This window comes from Cornus florida, unplaced genomic scaffold, assembly GCF_030987335.1.
Source record: "Cornus florida cultivar Cherokee Brave unplaced genomic scaffold, ASM3098733v1 CherokeeBrave_3.0.0_Hap2_Chr04, whole genome shotgun sequence".
NCBI classification, from domain to species: domain Eukaryota; kingdom Viridiplantae; phylum Streptophyta; class Magnoliopsida; order Cornales; family Cornaceae; genus Cornus; species Cornus florida.
In genome coordinates, this window is record NW_026775574.1 from 40,202,587 (window position 1) to 40,229,167 (window position 26,581).

At 39.1% G+C, this 26,581-nt stretch overlaps 1 protein-coding gene and 1 long non-coding RNA gene across 3 annotated transcripts in view; one reads left to right on the forward strand and one right to left on the reverse strand.

Annotated features, from left to right (window-relative positions):
• LOC132303184 (beta-galactosidase 10) overlaps positions 1-26,581 on the reverse strand; it is a 50,353-nt gene that overhangs the window by 2,832 nt on the left and 20,940 nt on the right. For both annotated transcript variants that reach the window (XM_059800342.1, XM_059800343.1), the window contains exons 13-18: positions 24,513-24,677; positions 22,806-23,014; positions 17,539-17,648; positions 17,234-17,343; positions 16,051-16,158; positions 79-189 (exon numbers count right to left, since the gene is read on the reverse strand). In XM_059800342.1, coding sequence (XP_059656325.1) covers positions 79-189; positions 16,051-16,158; positions 17,234-17,343; positions 17,539-17,648; positions 22,806-23,014; positions 24,513-24,677 — 813 coding nt within the window. The remainder of the gene's footprint in view (positions 1-78; positions 190-16,050; positions 16,159-17,233; positions 17,344-17,538; positions 17,649-22,805; positions 23,015-24,512; positions 24,678-26,581) is intronic.
• Positions 146-26,142, forward strand: LOC132303186 (uncharacterized). Its single transcript, XR_009481114.1, has 3 exons — positions 146-209; positions 25,108-25,253; positions 25,370-26,142. It is a non-coding gene; the product is annotated as an uncharacterized LOC132303186 (long non-coding RNA).

The window sequence follows — 26,581 nt, forward strand, 5'->3', positions numbered from 1 at the left end:
AAAGAATTCAGTTTCAGAAAAGATAACCAGCTTTACATTTCGGTATGCAGAGTTAAAAAGTGATCTCCAGAGGTTTACCTTGTACCATGCAAGAGGCTGTTTTTCTGGTGGTTCTGAAGTTGATACCCAGTTTACGTTATTCAAACCATCTGCTTTGTATATACTTAGATGTTCTCCTTGCAGCCCAGTCTGTGAAATAAAACATGAAGGTAAGGCTTTCAAAATTCGAACAGCAGCATAATATTAAAAGTGATCTATTCTGGTTCATCTTAAATGATGTTACTGCCATTCGAAAGATTTGAGAATTGCATATAGTTACAAGATTGCACATTGTAAGATCTTAAAGTCTGACTGCTCAAAACCTTTGGTTGCTTCAGGATTAGATGGAATCAACTTGATTAGCTAACTCAGAAGGAACTATATTTATTTGAAACTTCTAAATTGTTACAATTAAACTGACCAAGTAAAGTTGAATCTCAACCAAATTTGAATAGCATATCTGAACGTAAATGATTTCACAATACATATATTTTAGTTATATCTACTGATTCAAGTTGTTTCTATTTGAGTCAAATTGCTGAGCTAACTCTATTCAGTCAACTTTCTAGTTGAGTATTTGAGTTTAAACACCGTAATGTTAGCATCTCTGGATTTACAAAGCACAAGCATTGAATCAAAAGGCTTAATTTAAGCCTTAAGCCTCATCATTCTTGTTATGATAGCTAATATCAACATAGGAAGAGAAAAAACATAATAAAACAATAAAAAGTAAATACAAGGCTCTAACTGTATTGCTTATATATATGTTTTTTTACTCAAAAGTATATTTTCCTTCTTCTTAGACAAGAAAGTACATCATGTTATACAACTACAAAAGCACAAAGCAGAGTGAGCTAAACCCTAACCACAAAAAAGCACTTGAAAGACTTAAGATGCTATTTGGTAAAACTGAAAATTTAGCAGGGGTGGGTTGTGAACTTGGCTCTGATACCAAGTTGAATGTGAAAGGCTGTAATCAGCTAATGATCTCATTAGCCACTCATAATTATACTACAAGTTCAGCATTACATAAATGGTAAGTATATCAAATCACTGATCCTATGCCTCTAACATAAGCGCAGATGATGAAAATAAGATCAAATCCCTAAATTAAATCCCAATAGCAGAATCACTTTGTGCCATATTGAATATCCCTCATCCTAGGCACATGCCTAGACTTCTATAAAAATAGCGAAATGGCATGATGAGAGAGTTGACTATAAGAGATAATAATACGGAATGGCATGATGAGAGTGTAGAAGAAGATGAAGAAGAGAAGAAAGAGGAGGAAAGAAAAGAGAGAGAGATGGGGAAAGAGAGAGAGAATGAAGGAATACTTTCATCCTTCCACCACATTCTATTTATACTAACAAGCTATATTCCTTGGACTTGGGTATGTGTGTCGAACTCGGGTATGTATCCATGCGTCGAACTTGTCAAATTTCTAAACAGAAGAACACATGGACACTACTAAATATTCATTTTATTTTATTTTCTAGAGTAAAGTAATGTTTTAATTTAATATAGTGTTCAATATAGGCATTTCACTCATTTTAAATTAATAATATTATATAAGTGAATGATTGGATATGGTTTTAGCTACATGTCCACCCAAAAGTGTCGGACACATATCCCATACACATGTTCAAGCAATATGTGTCCGACACGAGTACTTCATTACTTTTGAAGAGTCCATGTAACATAGCTAACAAGTTTCGAAAATTTCATATAAGCACCCAACATTATATAAGTAATAACAAATATGCCCATGACAACACTCCCCCTCAAGTTGGTGAAAAGATATCTATCATGCCCAACTTGGCTAACATATTTTGCAAGCAAGTCTTGCTCACACCCTTAATCAAAACATCAGCAACTTGATCATGTGTATTGACGTATGGAGTACAAATCAGCCCAAGACGAAGCTTTTCCTTTGATGAAGTGTCGATCGACTTCAATATGCTTTGTCCTATCATGTTGAATTGGATTGTGGGCAATGCTAATAGCAGTCTTATTGTCACAATACAAATTCATTGACTCGCAAAAAGGATAACCCAACTCATCCAACATAGTTCGTAATCATAACTCACAAACTCCATGTGCCATGGATCTGAAATCAGCCTCTGCACTAGATCTTGCTACTGTGGAATGTTTCTTGCTTTGCCATGAAACAAGATTACCTCCAACAAATGTGTAATATCCTGAAGTAAATTGTCGATCTGTCACAGACCCTGCCCAATCAGCATCAATATAGGCCTCAACACGCAAGTGGCCATGACGGCCAAACAATATCCCCTTACCAGGTGAACCCTTGAGGCAACAAAGAACATGATGAGCTGCTTCAAGGTAAGGTGTACGTGGAGCATGCATAAACTGACTAATCATACTAACAGCGTACGCAATATCCGAGCGCGTAAGAGATAGGTAAATCAGTCTCCTAACCAATTGTTGAAATCTTCCTTATCATAGGATACAAACTGAGATATGGGATGTTTTGTACAACTATGAACACCCTTATGATAGGCAATCGGGGCATCAAGATCAACATGAATGCTATTGGGAATAGAATCAGGAGTATCAATGTCAATTGAGGGATTACCTGGATCGAGGGAGACTTCTTGGTCCCGGGGTGACTCAATGACTTGTTTTGCCCTCCTAATATAGACAATTTAGTTGCTTTCCGAGTTGGAAAACATTAGTGTTAGGAGGAGTACACATAGGCACATCAGTAAGAAGCTCCCCCTGAATGGGAACATGCAAGGAAGGGGGCATTCCCTTAGAATGAACGACGGATTCTTTACATGAATAGTAGTCTCCTCCTGTAGAAAATCTCGAGCAGTGAAAAAAAAAAAGGAACAGACTTAAAGAATGTAACATCCACGGAGACAAATCGACGATGAGTGGTAGGGTTATAACACCGATACCCTTTTTGAGTGCCGGAGTATCCAACAAAGACGCATCGGATTGCCTTAGGGTCCATTATGTCCTTGCGATGATGAATGTGAACATAATAAAACACAACCAAACACTTTTGAAGGGATAGTAAATAAGGCAGAATGACGATGTAAGACGGAGAAGGAGGATTGATAAACAAGAACCCTAGAAGGAATGCGATTGATAAGGTATGCAGTTGTTAAGGTTACATCAGCCCAATAACTTTTCGGCACTACCATCCCAATTAGAAGAAAATGAGTCACCTCCATAATATGACGGTGTTTGAGAGTGGAAGAGATACTGAAGATGATGATGATATTGGTTCCATCCCACAGGTTTACTCTAATGAGCTAGACCCTTGGCTGGAGAATGAATGTTCTGATGTGGTACCTTCGGCTGTTATGCGACCTGGCTCTTCTGGCATGGATGCAGATATGGGAAAGGACTGGGTGGTTGATAATAGGAGTCACTAGCAAGATGTTGGGTGTCTCATCAGAGGGTAATAACGATCAGACTTTATCTATTCTTCAAGCTATAGTGGAAGGAAGAGAGCTTGCAGTGACTAATGAGGTTATGAACACCAGGCCTTTATCGTCCTGGAAAGGGGCACAGGAGGTTTAGAACCTTATCTCTTATGTTAACTATGAAGGGAAGAAAGGGGTGGTGAAGGAAAGGGGAAGGACCAAGAGTAGGAGTTTAAAAAAGGGGGGAGGGGAGGCTACGAATTATTACTTGGAATGTTCGTGGTCTAGATGACCCGAATAAGAGGAGGGTGGTGAAGGTAGCTTTAAGGAAATGGGGGCCAGGTTGTTTATTTGCAAGAAACCAAGTTAGCATCCATTTCTGACGGGGTGGTTAGGAGTTTGTGGGGAGGAAGGTTTGTGGAATGGGAAGCCTTGGATGCTATAGGTACTTCGGGTGGAGTTTTAGTTATGTGGGACAACAGATGGTTGTCTAGAATGGATGTTTGGATGGGGAGATTTTCCGTTTCCTGTGTGTTTAAGATGAAAGAGGATAATTTTAGATAGTTATTTACTGGGGTCTATGGACCGGTTGTTGATAATGAGAGACCTATTTTCTGGGTGGAGCTTTGCCATGTTCAGGGATTGTGGTCTCTACCTTGGTGTTTGGGTGGAGATTTCAATTCTGTCTGGTCCCTGTTAGAGAGGTCTATAGGAGGAAGGAGATCTTCAGAAATTGATCAGTTTTCTGACTTTATTGATGAGCATTTTCTCATTGATCTACCAATGGAAGGTGCAGCCTACACTTGGTCTAATGGCAGGGATCCAATCACTCTTTCAAGATTGGATAGATTTTTTATCTCTAGGGAGTGGGAGGAGAAATTCCCGGATGTTGTTCAGGCGGTTTTAGCAAGGGTCACCTCTAATCATGTTCCTTTGGTTTTGGATTGTGGCGGGTTTGTGTTCTCGAAGAACCCCGTTCCGATTTGAGAGTATGTGGTTGAGAGCGGAGGACTTCCAAGGGAAAGTTCCTTCTTAGTGGGAGGGAGCAATTGTTACAAGTGCGCCCAGCTTCATGTTAACAAAGAAGTTGAGAGCTCTCAAATTCGATCTTAAGCAATGGAATAAGGATGTTTTTGGGAATCTTGAATAGAGGAAAAATAGAGTCCTTGCTGAATTTTCCGAGATTGATCGTCTTGAGGAGGCGGGTGGGGATGTGGAATCTCTATGTACTAGGAGAGCATCCTGTCAGGTAGTTCTTACTGAGATTGCTGCATGGAGGAGATTTCATGGCGACAAAAATCCCGGGCTCTTTGGTTGAACAAGGGAGATCGTAACACAAAAAAATTTCACAGATTAGCTAATGCTCATAGGAGTAACCATATAGGACGTATTCGGGTGGAAGGTGTGGAACTGTAGAGGGAGAAAGAGGTGCGTAATGGGATCGTTTCTTTCTATCAAAAGCTTTACACGGAGCCATTAGCTTGGAGACCCAAACTCGATGGTCTCCCTTTTGAGGCCATTTCTGAGTTTGATAGAGACGGGCTTGAGACTCCTTTTACTGAAGAAGAAGTTCTAAAGGCCTTATCAAGTTGTAATGGGGACAAAGCTCCGAGGCCTGACGGGTTTACTATGCGTTTTCTGATGGAAAGTTGGGCGGTAGTGAGAAATGAGGTGATGGGTACCTTTCAGGAGTTTGATTCTACTGGCGTCTTTGAGAAGTCGCTAAATGCCTCATTCATTGCCCTCATCCCTAAGAAGGGAGGCGCCTCTGATATTAAGGTTTTCGACTAATTAGCTTAGTGGGTTGTATTTACGAACTCATAGCTAAAGTGCTTGCTCTTAGGATGAGGGAAGTTATGGATGGGATAATATCAGATTCCCAGAATGCTTTTGTTGGAGGACGGCAAATTCTTGATTCAGTTCTTATAGCATCCTGGAGTTTTATGCAAACTTGATATTAAGAAAGCATATGATCATGTGAACTAGAATTTCATACTCTACTTGTTACAAAGAATGGGGTTTGGAAGTAGATGGAGGAAATGGATTGAGACATGTCTTTCACCTGTCAAGTTCTCAATTCTTGTGAATGGTTCTCCCGCTGGTTTTTTTGGGTGCACTAGGGGTACAAGACAAGGCAATCCTTTGTCATATTTCCTCTTTCTAATTGTTATGGAAGGATTAAGCAGACTTATGTGCAGGGCAGAGGATCTTGGTCTCATCAAGGGATTCAGGGTGGGAAGAGATATTGACCATCAGATGGAGATTTCTCATTTACTTTTTGCAGATGACACCCTGGTTTTCTGTGATGCAGATGTGTCTCAACTCAGATATTTGAGGTGCATCCTGGCTTGTTTTCAGGCGGTTTCCAGGCTAAAGATAAACGTGGCTAAGAATGTGCTTGTCCCGGTTGGGAATGTTGGATATCTCTTCTTTAGCTGCAGTACTTGGGTGTAGGGTGAGTTCCTTTCCTATACCTTATTTGTGATTGCCCCTAGGGGTCTCTTCCAGGATAATGGGGAGTTGGGATTCTGTGATTGACTGGTATGCAAAGAGGTTGGCAGGATGGAAGAAGCAATATTTGTCTAAGGGGGGTAAAGTAACTCTTATCAAGAGCACTTTATCGAGCCTCCCCACATATTTTCTATCTATGTTCCAAATTCCATGCTTCGTTGCTGATAGGATTGAAAAAATTCAAAGGGATTTCCTTTGGGGCGGAAGGGGAGAAGAGTTTAAGTATCACCTTGTCAAATGGGAGCAAGTCTGCAAACCCATGAAGTTGGGTGGTCTTGGTATTAGACGATTGATTCCTTTTAATCAAGCTCTTCTGGGAAAATGGTTGTGAATATACGGGAAGGAAAGACATCACCCTTGGCAAAGGTTAGTCTCATGTCGATATGGGGAAGATGTTGGCAGTTGGACTACCCGTCCAGTTTCTCTTGTGGGAGGAGTTGGGGCGTGGAAGTCCATTCGGAAGGGATGGGATGCCTTTTCCTCACATATGAGATTCAAAGTTCGTGATGGTAGTTGCGTCCGTTTTTGGGAAGATCTTTGGTGTGGAGATCAGCCATTATTTCATACATTTCCCAGATTATATAGTATTGCAGTTGATAAACATGCATACATAGCTGACTGTTATCAGCTTAATAGTAGTGAGATTACGTAGGACGTGCATTTTCGGCGTTCATTTCAGGATTGGGAGTTGGACGAGGTAAGTGTTTTTCTGGACCATTTATATCGACAGGAAGGAATTAGCAGGGGCTATGACAATTTGATATGGATTCCCTCTTCTCACGGTCGCTTTTAAGTAAGATCTTTATTCTTATGTCTGTCTAATTTTGTCAACCTTGACTTCCCATGGAAGACCATTTGGCACTCTATTGCCCCAACTAGGGTGGCATTCTTTGTATGGACTGCTGTTTGGGGCAAGATACTGACAATTGATAATTTGAGGAAAAGGGGAAATTGTTTTGCTAATTGGTTTTGCCTATGCAAGCAAGATGGGGAGTCAATTAATCATCTCCTAATGCATTGCCCCGTGGCGCACGACTGTTGGAATCTTATTCTTGGGTTGTTTGTCATGTGTTGGGTGATGCCACGTTCTTCTAAGGATTTGATTCATGCTTGGAGAGGATGTCGTGTGAGTAGGGGTGTACGCGATTACTGGAGAACTATCCCACACTGCGTTTGGTGGTGCATCTGGAAGGAGAGAAATAGTAGAATGTTTGAAGGGAAGGAGTCGTCTACGGCGACGCTGAAACTTTTTATTATTCGTAACTTCTCTCTTTAGTTATGTGAAGAGGAGTTCATGCTCCTCTTCTGTTGATTTAATTTCTTTTTTGGATTCTGACAAAATTACTGAAATTGGTAATCGAATCAATTGATTAAAGAATTGGGAATACACTCTTATATATACATCAGAATAATGCTATTCTAGGAAGCTAATAAAAACTGATCCCTAGAAATCAGGAATTGCAATAACTAATAAATCTCTAGCTATTAACAGCAGCCTATACACAACCAATAAATCCCTAGCTATTAACAGCCTATACATAACTAATAAATCTTATTTTCCCACACTCCCCCTCAAGCTGGTGAATGGATGTCATACATTCCAAGCTTGCTGGTTATTCTCTGAAAAACGGTACCAGGCAACCACATTCTGTTTTTTGCTTCTCCAAGTAACGAGATTACCACTTAGGAAGGTGCAATAGCCCGAGGTTGATCTTCTGTCAATCACGGATCCTGCATAATCTGCATCTATGTAGGCTTCAAGAGTCAGTCCTTCCCCTTTCTTAAACAGAATTCCTCTTCCTGGCGTACTCTTCAAGTACTGCATAATTCTATACACAGCTTTGAGATGTGATTCTTTGGGATTGTGCATGAATTGACTCACAACACTCACAGCATAAGCTATATCCGGCCTGGTATGTGACAAATAAATTAACTTCCCCACAAGTCTCTGAAAAGAGCCTTTATCCACGGCCATGTCTTCTAGAGCATCACAAAGTTTGTGGTTTGACTCCATAGGTGTCTCAACTGGCTTACATCCCAGCTTGCCTGTATCAGCCAACAAGTCTATCACATATTTTTGTTGTGATATAAAAATCCCTTGCCGAGAGTGGGCTACTTCAATACCAAGAAAGTACTTCAGTTTTCCTAGCTCTTTGATCTCGAATTCCTTCACTAACTGTTTCTTCAAACTCTCCATTCCTTCCAAGTCATCTCCTGTTACTATGATGTCATCCACATAGACCAACAATACTGTCACTCCCCCTGATGCTGAGTGTTTTACAAACAATGTATGATCACCTTGACTTTGCTTATATCCCATACTCACCATCACTTTGGTAAATCTCCCAAACCAAGCTATTGGGGATTATTTCAGTCCATACAAAGCTTTTTTAAGCTTGCATACTGTTCCTTCCTTTTCATTTGAGCCAAACCCAGGCGAAATCTCCATATAGATCTCCTCCTCAAGATCGCCATGTAAGAAGGCGTTCTTGACATCAAATTGCTATAATCTCCAGCCAAAATTTGCAGTCACTGATAACAGAATTCTCACAGTATTCATCTTAGTAACTGGAGCAAAAGTCTCAAGATAATCTATGCCGTAGGTTTGTGTATACCCTTTGGCAACTAATCTTGCCGTATACCTTTCCAAAGAGCCATCTGAGTTGTATTTGGTTGTGAACACCCATTTACACCCAACCGGCTTCTTCCCTCTAGGCAGTCTCACCAAGTCCCAAGTCTTGTTTTTCTCAAGTGCTTCCATTTCAACCTTCATAGCATTTTCCCAATTCTCATTTCCTAATGCATCAGATAAAGTTTTGGGAATAGGGACTGTATTTAAGCTAGTAAGAAAGGCCCTATGGTTATGAGAAAGATTCTTATATGACATGAATAGATAAAGAGGGTGTTTGGTACAAGTTCGAATTCCTTTTCTATTTGCAATAGGGACATCATAATCATTTTGTTCAGAGGTTTCATTAGTGTTATCATTGAGTTGAGTAATTACCTCGACATTATCAGGAACAGATTTGGGTGATTGAACTTGCACAGGTTGAGAGATTGGTGCTATTTTCCTTGAGTAAATCTGCAATGGACGAGTAGAGTCTCGAGTTTGATTCCCATGTAACACTCCTTGTGATTTGGGTGTATGAGGCTCGGCTTCTGACCGTGTGTTTGGCTTGGACTGTATGTTTGGGAGTATGTTTGACTCAGATTGATGAGAGATAGGGGCTGGAAACTTAAGGAGAAAAAAAACCTTATCCTTATCTTCTATGAAGGATGTCTCCCCCTGAAGATAAGGACCGTTAAAGTACTGATCTTGTTCGACAAAAGTAACATCAGCAAACATATAAAATCTCCTTGTCGGAGGATGATAGCATTTGTAGCCCTTTTGGGTGGAGAAATAGCCAAGAAAGACACATTTGAGAGCTCGAGGATCAAGTTTTCCCCTGTTTTGAGAATGCACATGAACAAAGGCAACACAACCAAATATCTTTGGAACAAGATTATTAGATGCGTTAAAATTGGGAAAGAACTGTGTAAGGACCTGCATTGGACTTTTAAAACCAAGGACTCTTGTAGGAAGCCGATTGATGAGATGAGCAGCGGTTAAAACAGCCTCACCTCACTATTGTTTTGGAACATTTTTTTGGAACAAGAAAGCTCTTGTAATATCAAGAAGGTGGCCGTTCTTTCGTTCGGCCACCCCATTTTGTTGAGGTGTGCTAACACAAGAGGATTCATGTATTATGCCCTGTTTTTGGAAATACGGAGAGAGAATTTGATTAAAGTAGTCCTTAGCATTGTCAGATCGGAATCTCTTTATCACCACACGAAACTGAGTTTTGACCATATTGAAAAAAATTGGAAACACAGAACTCACATCCGATTTATTTTTTAACAAAAAAATCCAAGACACACGAGTGCAACCATCAATAAATGAGACAAACCACCTTGCCCCAGAAACATTAGTAACAGTGGAAGGTCCCCAAATGTCACTGTGAATCAAGGTAAATGGAACAGAAGTTCTTTTATTGTTGATTTGAAAAGAAGTACGTTTCTGCTTTGCAAGTTCACATACGTCGCAATGAAAATTTTCAATGGATAAACTTTTGAACAATGAAGGAAACATTATTTTGAGAACACTAAATGATGGGTGACCAAGACGAAGGTGTTGAAGCCATATCTTATCTTTATTGGATTTGAATGACTCGGAAAGAAATGATAATGGTGACAAACGCTCAACTCTATTTTGTCCATTTGATTCTTCAAGGTAGTATAGACCATCCCTCTCCCTAGCATGTCCAATCATCCTCTTCGTGCCCTGTTCCTGAAATATACAACGGAGAGGATAAAACGTCACACTGCAATTAGAATCTGTAGTGAGTTTCTGGATTGACACAAGATTGGTGCATAGTTTTGGGACATGGAGGACATTCTTAAGTGTAAAGTGGTCATTCAAAAAAAAAATCCCCTTGACCAGCCACGGTTGTCACTGAACCATCAGCTGTTATTATTTTCCTATTGCTAGAACAAGGGGTATATGAAATAAATTTTTTTGAGGAATGGGTCATGTGATCTGTAGCTCCTAAGTCAATGACCCAGGAGCTTGTGGAGACTAAATCCGAAGCACAAAAAACATGAGAAGAAGGGGAAGGAAAGGAAATACCTGAGAACACCAAAGAACAAGTACCTGCTGTAGACGGTTTCTCCAACGTTCCCAATAGGCTCCTTAATTTCTCTATCTCTTCTTTGTTGAATTTAGCAAATGGGATTGAAAGATTGTCTTCACTGTTGGATTGTGTGGTTGCCACATGTGTCTGTCCCTGTCCTCTTGGCTGTCCACTCTTTTCTGACCAAGCTTTGTTCACAATTTGAGGCTTGCCATGGAGCTTCCAGCACTTCTCCTTTGTATGGCGGGATTTTTTGCAGTATGTACACCACAGAGAATCCTTGTTGAATGGTTTTGACATATCAGTTTACCCATTGCCTTCTCCAAAACGCTGTTCGGAGCCATAATTCTTCATAGCCGTGTTTTTTGACACCAAGGCCGAACTCTCTACTGTGTGAGTTTCAATCATAACACCCCTTCTTCCTTCCTCAGCAAGAACAATTGCAATTGCCTCATTTAAGGTTGGCAAATCTTCTTTTCCAAGTATTTGCACTCTTACAGCATCAAATTCGATGTTTAAACCTGCAAGAAAATCATAAATTATGTCCTTTTCAACAAACCTCTTAAGGATGGCTGCATCTTCACTGCACCTCATCTGAATGCAGTGATAATGATCCATCTCCTGCCATAGACCCTTCAAGAGGTTGGAATATTCGGTGACTGACCGATTACCCTGTTTGGTAGCGGAGATTTTGGTCTTGATCTCATAGATCTGTGCAGCATCACGTACTTTGGAATAGGTCTGCTTGACTGCTTCCCATATCTCCTTGGCCGTGCTAAAAAACATACAAGTGTCGCTGATTTCTGGTAACATAGAGTTCCATAACCATGACATAACCATAGAGTCTTGTTCATCCCAAGCATCAAACTTAGGATCCTCCTTCGCTGGACCATTACCAAGCAAGTGGCTCAGTTTCCCTCTTCCTTTCAAGAACATGCGGACCATTTGAGACCACTTCAGATAATTTTTCCCGTTCAACCTATACGCTGCCTGGATATTCTGCAATTCTCCTGTTGGGACAGAGCCGTTGCTTCCAGTTACAGGAATCTTTGAAGTGTTGCTGGTTTCAGTAGATGCTGACATGATTTAGAGAGAGAGATGGAATCCACAGGTTTGATAACACTGGATTTTCACAGAACAAGAACACTAGAAAAAAGGAACTAGCAAAGAAGGCCAAGAGAAGACGATTACCCAGAGAACGAGCCTAGAGCTCTGATACGATGACAAAATTACTGAAATTGGTAATCGAATCAATTGATTAAAGAATTAGGAATACACTCTTATATATACATCAGAATAATGCTATTCTAGGAAGCTAATAAAAACTGATCCCTAAAAATCAAGGATTGCAATAACTAATAAATCTCTAGCTATTAACAGCCTGTAGCCTGTAAATCTCTAGCTATTAACAACAGCCTGTACACAACCAATAGATCCCTAGCTATTAAGAGCCTGTACACAACTAATAAATCTTATTTTCCCACAGATTCTTTAGGGCCTTAGCTCCCGGTTCCACTATTGTCTATTGGACGCGTTCCCCTTTTGAACGTCTTTTTAATTCATTATTACTTATCAAAATATATATATATATATGACGGTGTTTTCTTCCAGCTACACCGTTCTGTTGTGGTGTATCAGCACAGGAGGTTTGATGGACAATCTCGTTATCAGCAAACAAAGAAGGCAAGACCACCATACATAAACTCTCCTCCATTATCAAATCGAAGGATTTTGAGGGGACAACCAAACTGAGTACATAAGGTTTTTAAAATAAAATGAACTTCATCTTTGGTTTTTATAATATAAAGCCAAGTAAAACAACTAAAGTCATCAACAAACACAACAAAGGAACGAAAACCAAGTAACTAAGTAGTAAATACAGGACCCCACACATAAGAATGAACAAGCTGCAAATGAGTTGCACTTTCATTAATACTAGTAGGAAACACATGCTTCACAACTAAATCAGAAGATTCAACAGAAACAAAATGGGGAAGCACATACTTCAAAACAGGAAGAGGTAAATGACCGAGCCTATTATGCCATCGCATTAACAGATCTTTATTGACATTACTATTCCTAACACTGGATTAATTTGCAACATAATAAGAACTTGGTCTTGCGTTCAGCAAATACAAGACATTGTCCTCACGTCCACTCCCAATCGTTGTCCAAGTCCTGAAACACACAGTGAGATGGAAAAATGTCACACTATAATTCAAGCCTTTTGTAAGTTGACTAACCGAAAGGAGGTTATTAGTAAACTTTGGGACATGAAAAACATAGGATAAGGAAAGATTAGGAGAGGCATAAACAGTGTCCTTCCCCGCAATGGAGGAGAATGTGCCATCAGCCACTCTAACTTTGTCCCTACCAGAACATAAATTGTACGGAGAGAAATCAAATGCCATACCAGTCATTTGATCTGTGGCTCTTGAATTAATGATCTAGGGTGGCCCACCAAATAATTTTGAAACCTGATATGCCAATTCTACCGAATAAAAGGTACCTAACTGAGCAAAGTTAGAGGTGGAAGTGGAGGCATTTTGAGCTAGCAAATGTCAAAGAGCATCAACTTCAACCCTGGATAAAGAACTCAGTGGCCCTGAGAAGGGATGACCAATAGAAGCAGTCTTGCAGCATGTGCCGTAGATAACCCCCTAAACGGACCAGGCCTTGGCCTAACATTCGCATTCGCATTCGCATGAGCTGGAGTAGGGCGACCATGTAGATTCTAGCATGTTTCCCTAGTGTGGCGCGTATGCCCACAGTGATCACACCGCAACTTACTCTTATCATCCTGCGTCCCTCCTTTTGGAGGGTTGGGTTTGTTCATTGTTGTGTGGCAAGAGCAAACCTTTCAGACAATAGTGCTTCTGCTTTAGGTTTAGTGTATACAGCTGTGGCTCTTGAATTAATGATCTAGGGTGGCCCACCAAATAATTTTGAAACCTGATATGCCAATTCTACCGAATAAAAGGTACCTAACTGAGCAAAGTTAGAGGTGGAAGTGGAGGCATTTTGAGCTAGCAAATGTCGAAGAGCATCAACTTCAACCCTGGATAAAGAACTCAGTGGCCCTGAGAAGGGATGACCAATAGAAGCAGTCTTGCAGCATGTGCCGTAGATAACCCCCTAAACGGACCAGGCCTTGGCCTAACATTCGCATTCGCATTCGCATGAGCTGGAGTAGGGCGACCATGTAGATTCTAGCATGTTTCCCTAGTGTGGCGCGTATGCCCACAGTGATCACACCGCAACTTACTCTTATCATCCTGAGTCCCTCCTTTTGGAGGGTTGGGTTTGTTCATTGTTGTGTGGCAAGAGCAAACCTTTCAGACAATAGTGCTTCTGCTTTAGGTTTAGTGTATACAGCTGCAAACATAACCTTCATTCTACTCTCCTCAACCTGGATATACAAAAGCACATCTCTAACAGAAGTAGAGGCTGGATGCCTGTAACGGCCCTCACCCCAACAGACATAATATTGTCTGCTTTTGGCTCCCCCGAACCAGAGACTTCCCAAGAGGTCACCCATCCTGGTACTATTCCAAGTTAAACAAGCTTAACTCCGGAGTTCTGATAGGTTCACTGCCATTACGACTTTAAAACGTGTTGTTCACAGAAGGGTGTTGAACCTACATACAGCACTTAACTCTTCCACACCCAGGCAATGTGGGACTTGTGAACACACATAGCTCGCACCAAAGCCATGCCTCTCACAGGTCTTCTCCCTCCCACCGAGCCTCACAATTCCACACCCCTTGGGAGCCTGACGTCCCCGTCAACACACTTTCGGTTGGGTCAAGCTGATATCATTTGTAACGGCCCTCACCCCACCAGACATAATATTGTCCGCTTTTGACTCCCCTAAACCAAAGACTTCCCAAGGGTTCACCCATGTAGTAGTACTCTAGGTTAACCACGCTTAACTCCGGAATTCTGATAGGTTTACGGCCATTACAACTTTAAAACGCGTTGTTTCATAGAAGGGTGTTGAACCTATATATAGCACTTCACTCTTCCACACCCAGGCAATGTAGGACTTGTAAGCACACGTAGCTCGCACCAAAGCCTTGCCTCTCACAGGCCTACTCCAGCCCACTGAGCCTCACAATGCCTTCCCAACACTTGTACCTTGGCATGCTCGTATTTCAAATGTAGACCACCGAAGAACTCATAGATTCAATTCCTTTCTACCATAGCCTGAAATACTTTAACATCAGCTGCACACACAGGTATGTAGTCTTGTTAGTGATCTAACTCTTCCCATTTACCACGTAGAGTGTGGTAATATATAGCAAGAGTTTGGCCTTCCATACTGAATCTTGAAATCTCTTATTGGAGCTCATACAGTTTTGAAAAATTACCACCAGAGGAATCTGTCTCTTCCACAACCTTCCATAGCTCTTTAGCTGTTTTCACAAACAGAAACCCCTTGCTGATTTGTGACTGCATTGACTGCAACAATCACATCATAACTAATACATTGTTTGCACTCCACTCTTTGAATTCATGATTACTCTTGGAGGATACGTGACAGTCCCTTCGATATGGTCGATCATCCTACGACTAGTGATATGCATATGAGCAGATTGAGCCCACTCCATATAGTTCGTCTCATCCAGCCTAACAGTCGTAATATAAAGGCCTGGATGGTGATCACTACTACCTCCCAACACTATCCTTATATGACTAGGATTTGAATTTAGAGAAGTTTCCAAAACAACTCTTGTATATGCTTATCGAAAAGGATTTTTCTTAATCAAACACAGAAAACATAAAACCATGATTGACGAATGCATGAACCCTAATTGGTGAGTGCATGTGTGAGTGTTGAATATATCATTTGCCCCTGAATGCAAATCTGCCCTTGGACAAGAGGTAAACAACTAACTTTAATTAGCATTCGAAAATCTATCTAAAATAAAAACAAAAGTCAAGTTTTTGACACAAAATTCGCCAACCAAAGTCCTATTGAGCTAACAAATTGCTTTCTCAACTAACAAAACCAACTTTTGAAAATAAAACAAAAATTACAGACTTTGTCTTTTGCTAAGAAATTTGCCAACACTAAGTTCTAATAACCTTATACTAAGTAATGGTTTTCTAATATAGAGTATGATTATTTTATAACGAAATATCTTAATAAAATTAATTCGCCCCTTTCTCGTTGATATGCTAAACATTACCCACCTTTGAAAGATTTGCAAATGAATCAAGTTATGGAAACCATAGAATTGACTAAAGTATTCTGAACCAGCCTAAGGGAAAAAAAAAATCTTACAATATGCAGAACTAGAATAGAAAAAGTGTGTTCTTATGATTAAACATCTTCATGCTTTAGAACAACAGGATGCAACTAAATGGACAAAGATAGTAGATAGAAAGAAAATAAAAATAAAATAAAGGAAGGAAGAAAGAAAGCATGCCTTGTAGGTCCAAGTATATGTTGACAAGTCCTTTATTCCATTGCTAAACCCTTCTATCTTGACACTTGTTAACCCCGCTCCAACCCATTCATAATATGGCCCTGCATTCTAAAAGCAAAAAGAAAAAAGCAGTGAAGAACCGTAACATAGCACAAAGGAAATTATTGACAACCAAACATTTAAAAAACTTAAGACAAGTCATGTTGCATTAAAAATTTACAGGATTTAAGTGTTTCTAATTAATAAGTTAAAACAAGTAGGTTTAGTATTAGCAATATATTTTCACATACATGTCTAAATTTTGTCAACTCAAGTTCAGCCATATCTACAAATATGACCATCTTTACATGCATAAACCCCTTTAAGAAAAAGTTGTTTAGACCTTTCTTACAAAACCAATTCTTAGGTTCTCTTTTTATAAATTTAATTATCTATGGTTCTTGTACGAACATGCAAATAGGGAGAAGATAACATGTATACTCATAGAAACACAAATATAGTCATTTTTTATCTGTGTTTTGAGTTTAGGATGTGTCTCTCTCATAACAGACACTGATTACAGACTGAATTTCATATAATTAGTGGAAACCAAATCTTGCTTCCACTATGGATCTTTGAAGCAAATAGATAGAAGCGGAAGTCTTATTACAAAAACAAGTAAGACTAGAGTTACTCCAATCACCATTGAAGCCTAGATTTCTACAGGGAAATATGGGAAAAGCCTATAGGGAAGTTTAAAATCTGATAATATCTCAAAAGTATATTGATAAAGACTTGGTTACCACATATATATAGGGTTGTCCCTTTTATAATAAAACTATTAGTGACACTTCACAGTTGTGGACTAAATTGTAAGCTACACACAAAGCATTAATAAAACTTTTACCATTCCCATGACATCTTCAGATTCCCATACCATACTACTTAATAAACTTTGACTAGACATCTTTCAAGACACTATTGACTGCATCAATTTTTACTAGACACTTTCCAAAGCACCATGAATAATTTGCATCAAATTATACTACAGTCAATTGGCATTCCCTTCTGCACCAAACGAAATTATTTTTAAATGTGTCGAGGATCAACAAGTTAAACTTCCAACAAACACATGTAACACATTTTATTTCTTTTTCTGAAAAGGTACATGACACACTTAAGAAAATAACACATAGAAACATACTTGTAGGCCAACAGTCATGCTTAAGAGAGCAATTTCATTCTTCCCTGCCTTCAGAGAAATGGGACTTCTGAATTTGAAGGGTGACACCGTGCCATTTCCGGATGCACTGACTGAACAGCAATAATTAAATCGTAATCAATATTACTTAAGGAAATCTAACACTGTAGTGAAGAATACTTTGAAGTCCATTGTAACACGTAAAGTGCCAGTTGAAATATTGTATTTTTGATGACCACAGAAAGATCTAGAGAATAAAAGAAACAATGCTGAAGTAGAATCTCAGGTGAAATAGACGAGCAGTTAACCTTGAAGTTTCTGATTCACGAAAGCATGAAGAGCATGACCCTTTGATTCAACTAAAAGCATTGGCTGGCTTCCTTTCCTCAAGAATTCTTCATTCTCATCAACTTGTACACTGCCATCAAAGAAGTGCTATAAGAATCAAAAGCTTAGTGGGATGCCAAAATGACAAAATCAAAAGCATGCTATCGCTAAGTTTGTTTTACACTAACTAACAGAACAGACCTCATAAAGTCAGAATTTAGATAAATTTCAGTCAAGAACATAGAAACTTTAGGAAAAATAAAAAGATTCCATACTATGGTCCAATCAGGCCATACAAGAGGCAGCTATCAATAAACACAACAGTATCAAAATATAGTTCCTCAACTTTCACATAAGCATAATATGTATTTATCCACTTGCTCCAAGCTTAAAATAACATAAAATAAAATATAAATATAATAACAATAATAGAAAATAATAATAACAAATGTATATTTTCTAATAAGTTTTATTTAGTTCCGAGCAGTTTGGGACAATCAATTTTAAAAACTTAGTGTAGAACCTGTCACTTCTCAGTTTTTGCTAGGCAGGACGGAAGCACTGTACCACTACAACTAATATGGAGGTAAGGGAAATTTTTTACTTTTATTCCTATTCCCATCTGCTTTGAAGAGGGGAAATACAAGGGGAAGAGGCAAAACTCTTAAACTGTAAAAGGAAGAAATTATTTGCAACTCCTACAAAGTGGTCTTTTTTAAATCGATATTTCTATTTTAGCTAAATTCGAGAAACACTGTTGGCCATAAAAAGAAAAATCAAATAATTGTTTTAGTTAAAAAAAATTGGTCCATTTGGTAATTCCAAATGTATATATACAAATATAAATATAAATATATATAACACTAAAAATAAAAAAAGGACGATTTTCATTTGATGTAGGACCAATTCAGACAGTTGCTTCTGTATTTATTGGTAGTGAAGTGAAGTGCTTCTGTATTTATTGGTAGTGAAGTGCTCCAGTGAAAGGACTTTTGAGTATATGGAATAAGAATTATCTTCTGAATTTTAACTGTTGGGAGAATATCATCGGAGTGATATGAGTGATTTTTGGAATTGATTTTAGGGAATCCTCCATTAATGTATTTTCCATATTTACCACTTGTATTCTTTCACCTATAAATAGAGGTGGTCATTGTAAACAAAACTAAGAGAGAATACAATAAGAGTCATGCAACCCTTTGGGCTTTGTGTGCCGTAGTGGCCGAACAACGTTATATTCGTGTCATTCAAAATTCATTTCTCTTCAATTTTATATTTCTTGACATGAACCAAAGAGCATATTAAAAAATCCGAGACCGTTTCCATTCCATCAATTAATTATCATAGCGAAGTATCAAATACTATAGAGGCCCGGAAATCATAAATTAACTATGCTAGGAAAAAGAATCCCCCACGCTGACAGCAGATCGCCCATTGTCTTGTTTTTTCCCAAGGTTGTTCAGGACTGCTGTTGATAGACATGCTTTAGTAGCTGAATGTTATTGACTCGAAAGCAGTAGGTTTTCTTGGGATGTGCGATTCTGGTGATCCTTCCAGGATTGGGAGTTTGATGATGTGACTGGCTTGCTGGACCTTTTGTATAAACAGGAGGTGGATGGTATTGGTTCGGATTCCTTGACTTGGGTAGTTGGGTGCCTTCTCCGTAGGGGACTTTTCAGGTCTGTTCCTTTTTTCTCTGCCTCTCCGAGTTTCACGACTCCAATTTCCTGTGGAAAACAGTTTGGCATTCGAAAGCTCCTCTTAGGGTGGCTTTTTTTGTTGGGACTGTAGCTTGGGGCAAGATTTTGACTCTAGACAATTTGAGAAAGAGAAGACAAATCACAGTCAACTAGTGTTGACTATGTAAGAATGATAGAGAGTCTGTGGATCACCTTCTTTTGCATTACCCAGTGGCTCATGACTACTAGAGTCTTATTTTTGGTCTGTTTAGCGTCCAATGGGTTATGCCCCAGACTACAAGGGATTTGATTGACGTTCGGAGGGCCACAGGGTGGGGGGCATGCGCGAGACTCTTGGAGGGCGACCCCCCCTCTGTGTTTGGTGGAGTCTTTGGAAAGAGCAGAATAGAAGATCGTTTGATGGAGAGGAATCCTCCATTAAGGCATTGAAGTTTCTAATATAAGTTATCTTTTTAGTTAGGTGATGGGGAGAAATTGTATATCATTAGATGAAATCGTGGACTTTTTGGGTTCTTTGGGGTCCATAGGACTCCTTTATTGATTTCGGTATTTGTATAGCTCTTGGGATGCGTTCCCCTTTTGAATGCTTTCTAATACACTTTTACTAATCAAAATATATATATGTGTGTGTGTGTATATATATATATATATATGTGCTAGGAAAAAGTAAAAAGTAAGAAGAAAATAAGTAAATCAAATAGTCACTAATATAGGAGGGACCAGAAATTTAGGAAAAAAGAAAAAGAAAAAAGGATGGACCAGAAGCCATGGCTCTCCTTTCCCCTTCCCTTTCTTCCCCTAGCCACCCTTTTCTTGCTTTTGTCCTTGTTCTTCGTCTGATCTTTCCCCTTTTTTCCTCTTTTCCTTCCATGGAGTCCATTTCTCGTGCTTTCTTTGCAGCTGGTTTTAAACTGGTTTTGAATGATGGTTCAGATGGCGAACCTGATGCGGCTACGGATTTGGTCCAAATGAATCAATCAGATACCAAAGTTAACTCGATCGGAGAAGCTTTGGAATCAAAGGTTAATGAATCTCCAATGGAAACCATGGATTTGCAACCTAGGTCTATGGCTCAGTTGCTACTCAAAAATGCTAGGTTGCACAATGAAATCCAAGAGATGCAGAGACCGATAACTAACTTCTTTTCGAGAGGAGGAGGTAGAGGAAATGACTATGGCGGTCGTGGGTTTGGAAGGGGTAACTCTAACTCAAATTGTAGGGTTCGATCTAGATCCAGAACCAGAACTAGTAGAGGTAGATCCGTGAATTCTAGAAGCAGGGCTCGTTCTCACCGGCGTGAGCCCCACACGCCGCCAAGAGAGGTAACGCGAGCCTAGCAAGGGTTGCTTGTGTATCTTGCAACGCCTGCTGGGTTGTTTGTCGAAAGTACCAAATTCGGCCCTTGAAAGAGCCACTCTGTCGATCTATGTCGCCAGCGAGGTTGCCAACACCACGATCATCTACCATCAGACCAAGAAAAGACAAGGCTCTGATACCAACTGACGTAAGCGGAAGCTTGTTCACAAGGAACTTTAAACACTTTGAATCCCCAAAGTAAGAGATAAATTCACAGAGAAAATCAGATAATTGTATTGATAATTGAATGAGTAAAAACTAAAATTCTGCTCTATGCAGCACATGTATTTATAATAAAAGAAAATCTAACACTAGAAGAAACTAATTGCATAAACAAACCTAATAACAAAAGGGAAATAATTCCTCAAGTAAACAAACTAAAATTAAACTTCTTATAAATAAAAAAACATTATAAAAATCCTACGTAATAAAAATTATTAAATTCTATAAAACTGTCCTACATCATTTCTCCCACCCTTGTTCCTACGACTTTGCAGGATACTCTTTGTAATCCGAGCTGGAGAAAAGCAATGAAAGATGAAATGGATCCCCTTCATCGTAATAGAAAGTGACGTCTTGTTTCCTTGCCTTCCAGTACCAGACTAAGTCGCTCTACACTGCTAAATACCTTCCTGATGGTTCAATGAGCGTTTAAACGCTCGGCTTGTTGCAAAGGGGTACACACCGACTTATGGTGTTGGTTATGATGAGACTTTTTTACCTGTTGACAAGATTTCGTGTATTAAAGTTCTCATTCTCTTGCTACTAATCGCAATTGGCCCTTTTTCAGTTGAAGGTTAAGAATGCTTTCTTACATTACGACTTTAGCTAAAGAGGTCTTCATGGAGTAACAACCTAGGTTTGTTGCTCAGGGAGTACTGACATAGTGTTTGTTGCTTAAAGAAGGCTCTTTATGGTTTGAAACAATCACCAAGAGCCTGGTTTCTAAGACAACATTGAATTCGGTCTTCGCAGATGTCAAACAAATCACTCCTTATTTCATCAACATATTGAAGCAAGTTTCATTTTCCTAGTAGTGTATGCGGACGACATTGCTAAGTTGAAAGAGTTTTCACAATATTGGTTTCATACCTAAGATTTGGGTAAACTCAAATATTTTTTGGGAATTGAAGTTGCTATATCGAAGAAAGGTATAAGTTTGTCTTAAAGAAAGTTTGTGCTGGAATTATTAGAAAAATAAATCTGTTAGGTGGTCGTCCAATTGATGTTCCTATGAATCTAAACACAAAAGTCATAGGTATTACGGTGATTTAATTGACGACCTTGGCAAATACTGACGACTGGTTGGAAAACTGATTTATTTCACTATTACTCGGCCTAATATCTCATATATTGTTAGCGTAGTGAGTCAATAAATGGGAGCTCCTAGGGTGCAACATTGGAATGCTCTTGTTCGGACTCTCCGTTATCTCAAGCGACATCCTGGTCTGAGGTTGTTATAGAAATCAAATGGACACCTTTAACTGGAAGGTTCTACAGATGCTAACTAGCTAGTTCGCCCACAGATGGACGATACACTATAGTATACTACACCTTCTTAGGAGGTAATCTAGTTACGTGGAAGAGTAAGAAGCAAACAGTTATAGCACGGTCTAGTGTTGAAGCTGAGTACAGGGCGATAGTTCATACATCTAGTGAGTTGACATGGCTTCAACATTTCCTTGAAGAACTTGGTCTGGGAGTTCAAACTCCTTCTGTTGTTTTGCGATAATCTGGTAGCTATCCATATTGCCTCTAAAACAGTGTTTCACGGAGGACTAAGCATATTAAAGTTTACTGACACTTCATTCGAGACATGTGATGTATTTAATGTCAATTTTTTAAAGAAAAAGATGTTGGACACTTTGATGCATGTTCATAATGTTGTTTCTACAAGAAAAAGAGTGTGTGTGGGATATGCTGTCGAGTGTCCAGAATGTGTTGACCAAGTGTCCGAGATGTGTCGGCCAAGTGTCCAAGATGTGTCAACCAAGTTTCCGAAATAATAAATATTATTTTTAAATTATGGACACAGCCATGAAGTGTTAGATACATGTCCAAGAGTGTCCATGAAGTGTTGGTGACACGCCACCTCATAGAAGTGTCCATGCTTTATAGCTGACACATCTATTATATGAAAAAATCTAAACTGACGAAAATATGCTCTTGATTATTTTTTGAGTGAGGCCAACCTTGTCGTATACCAGAGGTAGTCAGTAGTGTCTTTTGTGGTGTTGATGTGATCGACAAATCCATTTCTAACAAAGTCAGCTTCTCCCCATATCCCAGCTTTCTCTACAAATACTTCCCATTTAAGAGATTTCAAGTCTTTAGCTGGTGATGTAACTGATGGCTGTAATTTTTCTGGTACCATCTCAGCTATAGAAGTTTGAGATCCAACCTGTTGAAAGTTTCAAAAGAAAATTGCAGAGGCTAGTTAAGAGCAAGAATCAAGTAACATAATTTAAAATAAAAGAAAATTCTGAGAATCAAGCTCATCACTAATTTATCAATATTCTTTCTACTTCGCATCAGCTTTGTAAATATTAAATATAACTACAAGGACAATCAGGATGTTGAAGTAATAAGATTCCTAGGTTAGGATTCTTCTATCATGTTGACATTTTAGATGTATGTGCCAGGTATGAATTCACTTTGCTATGATATAATTATGTTGGCACTCCCGTGTGGGTGTCTTTTGTTCCATAACCCAGCATGTTTTCCGAAACTGAACAGAATGAACAAATCACTTTCCAGAAATGCTTTCTGAAAATCAAAGAAAGAAGGTTTATAGTTGAAATATTGTGGCGACCTAGTGGTCGGGTATGCGTGGGCGGGCCAAGGCAAGGCAAGGCAATGGCAGGCTACGGGTGCACAATCCCACATCGCCTAGGTTTGGGAAGGGGTAGTGCTTCATATGTAGGATTTGTACACTCTAATTGGTATGAGGCCTTTTGGGGTAAAATCCAAGAACAAAACCATGCGGGCTCGGGCCCAAAGCGGACAATATTATACCATATGGTGAAGTGGGTCATTACAAATTGTATCAGAGCCTCACCCAACCGAAAGTGTGCCAACGGGGACATCGGGCCTCTGAGGGGGGTGGATTGTGGCGACCTTGTGGGCGGGTCAGCGGGTGTGAGGCAAGGTATTGGCAGGCTACGAGTGCACAATCCCACATTGTCTGGATGAAGAAAGGGGAAGTGCTTTATGTAGGATTTGTACACTCCAACTGGTATGAGGCCTTTTTAGGTAAAACCTAAGAAGAAAACTGTGCGGGCTCAGGCCCAAAGCAGACAATATCATACCATATGGTGGAGCGGGTCGTTACAAATATAATTATGATTATGATTTGAAGAAATAACAGAAAGAATGAGGGAGAAAAAGATGTAAAGAAGGGTTTTAGGATGTGTTTTACATCTCTACACCTATATATAATTATTTTATTGATTTACCTCTACCTTTACTTATCAAAAAATATATATATAATTATTTTAATGAAAAGTAAGATTTACAATATTATCCCACATGTTAATTTTCCGATAATTATGCTCATTACATGAATTATTCCCACATATCCCAAAGTTCATTTTCCAGCACATGTGCAAAGAAGACCTTTGGTTGCACCAGTTAGGAAAAGTGACATATTCAACATAGAGGGTAAAGGAAAAAAGGCTTGGTTAATGTTGTTGTATTATCCCAACAGGCCAGTTAGGAAAAGTGACATATTCAACATTGAGGGAAAAGGAAAAAAGGCTTGGTTGTTGTTGCTGTATGGATCCCAACAGTTCATTTTCCCGTATAGGTTGTTGGTCAAGCGAAGAATTCTCTTTAACTATTAGAGGTAACTAGACACTGATGTTTTGCATATGCAGGCACTTAAAAAAGTTAGAACTTACCTTTGCAGTGTTAAATACAACTTTCTTGCAGTCTGGTAAAATGCTAACTGACCATGCTGGCAGCTGATATGATACATTCCGAAATTCTATGATCTTGTCATTTTTATCATCCATGTTAGCAATAAATGCAGAACAAGCTCCTGAAGTGTCCTCGTAGATGTCGACCTACAAGACAGTGGTCATTCAATAAATGTTCAACAAATGATAAAAAGAAAAGATACGGCAGAACAAATATATATATATTTATATATATATGTATATGTGTATATATATGGAGTAAAGTCACAAAATCACCCTGTACTATGAATATTCATCATATAACCTCCTGAACTATCACATAACCCCCCTAAACTAACAAAATAGATCTAATATGACCAAATCGTGACAGAAACTGTTGGTTGATATTAAAATGACGAAAACATCCTCCTAATATTCAATATTTAAATAAACTGAAGGGACCACCAACAAAAAACCCCAGCATGAGAATTCAATCACCCTCGATGTTGGGAACGCATCAACCTCCATTCTGTATTATCTCTATTATGTTGTACAAAATTCACTCTATCATAAATTTTCTCAATCTTTATATGCCCAGGAAGAAGAGAAAAGATCTGTGGTTAGATGATTTTAGCGGAGAGCTACGAACTGGACGGAGAACATTCCTGCTCAAGAGGAGTACTACGGAAGAAAGAAAAAATAAATAAATAAATAAAGCTCAAGAAGAATGATTTTTCAGTTCTGGTAAGATAAAATTTCTGCTCAAATCAGTTCTTAGGACGCTTTTAAACTCTCTCTTGCGGGAAGGATAGAGCTTGTCAGGTCTGTGATCTCTGCATTTTTCTCTTATTGGACAGCAGTTTTCTCAATTCCAGTTGGGATTCAAAAGCATTTAGAGAGGAAGATAAAGAATTTCATCTGGCATTATAAGTTATAACCCAAATAGAAAATCTCTTCACCTGTTGAAGTGGGATAAAGTGACTTTGCCCAAGTCTGAGGGTGGTTATGGTGTGAGAGTCTTAAAAAGTATTGATTTGGCTCCAAATTTGTCTTAACTTGGGACTTCAGTCAATCCAAGGAAGCCTTATGTATTGCAAGGTTTAGTGATAAACACTCTAAATAGGCCAACTTTTGGAATTGTGTTCCAAAAGCAAGTGATTCTGCAGTTTGGAGGAATCTGCTGTCAGGGATAGTTTGCTTAATTATTTGGAGTTCCAGTTGCATAATGGTAGAGATTTCCGCTTGCTATTGGATTCTGGGTATAAAGGCGCCTCTTTAATTCAGGTTTTTGGTCCCAGAAGACTGGGAGGAGGCGGGCTGCAGAAAGATTCTTTGGTTGCTGCTCTGTTACATGCAAGTCATTGGAACATTCCTGCTACTTGGCCTTCTGAGATTGCAGAGTTTCTTTAGAATTTTACTAATTATAGTTTCCCTACAAATATTGTTAGCCGAGATATGATAGGCCCAAATCATGGGATGTGATTTACCATATTATCTGTGAGATATGATAGCCACAAATCATGTATTTGACTTTATTTACGCATATGTCTAGGCATAGAATATGCAATGATTTTATGTAGTTTCATTTATTGTAATATAACATGTGCTCTTTTTAGTATATAAATATGAGAGTTGTGAACGAGTGTTCATACATCTCATTCAAACCTTTTACATATTTTTCTTCTCCTTCTTCTATATTATATTTATTCTTGGTATCAGAACCAGGGTGGTCCGACTGCAATGACTAATGAGGGCATTGCAAGTTTGGTACCACCCATTCGAGAATGGTCTAAGGAGACATCCCCCATTTGGGAGGTGTCGAGTAGGCAGGGCTGTCCGACCTCAATGAGGGCATTGTAAGTTCGAAACCACCCATTCAGAAATGGTGTGAGACGTGGTTGTTTTTTTATGGTCTGAGGAGACATTGTCGATTCTTCCATCTACATTGTTTAAACATATGTATGAAGGGGAATGGTCTGAGGAGACATTGTTGATTTTTCTATCTACATATTTTAACCATGGGTATGAAGGGAAATGGTCTGAGGAGACATTTTTGGTTGTTTACAGTCTGA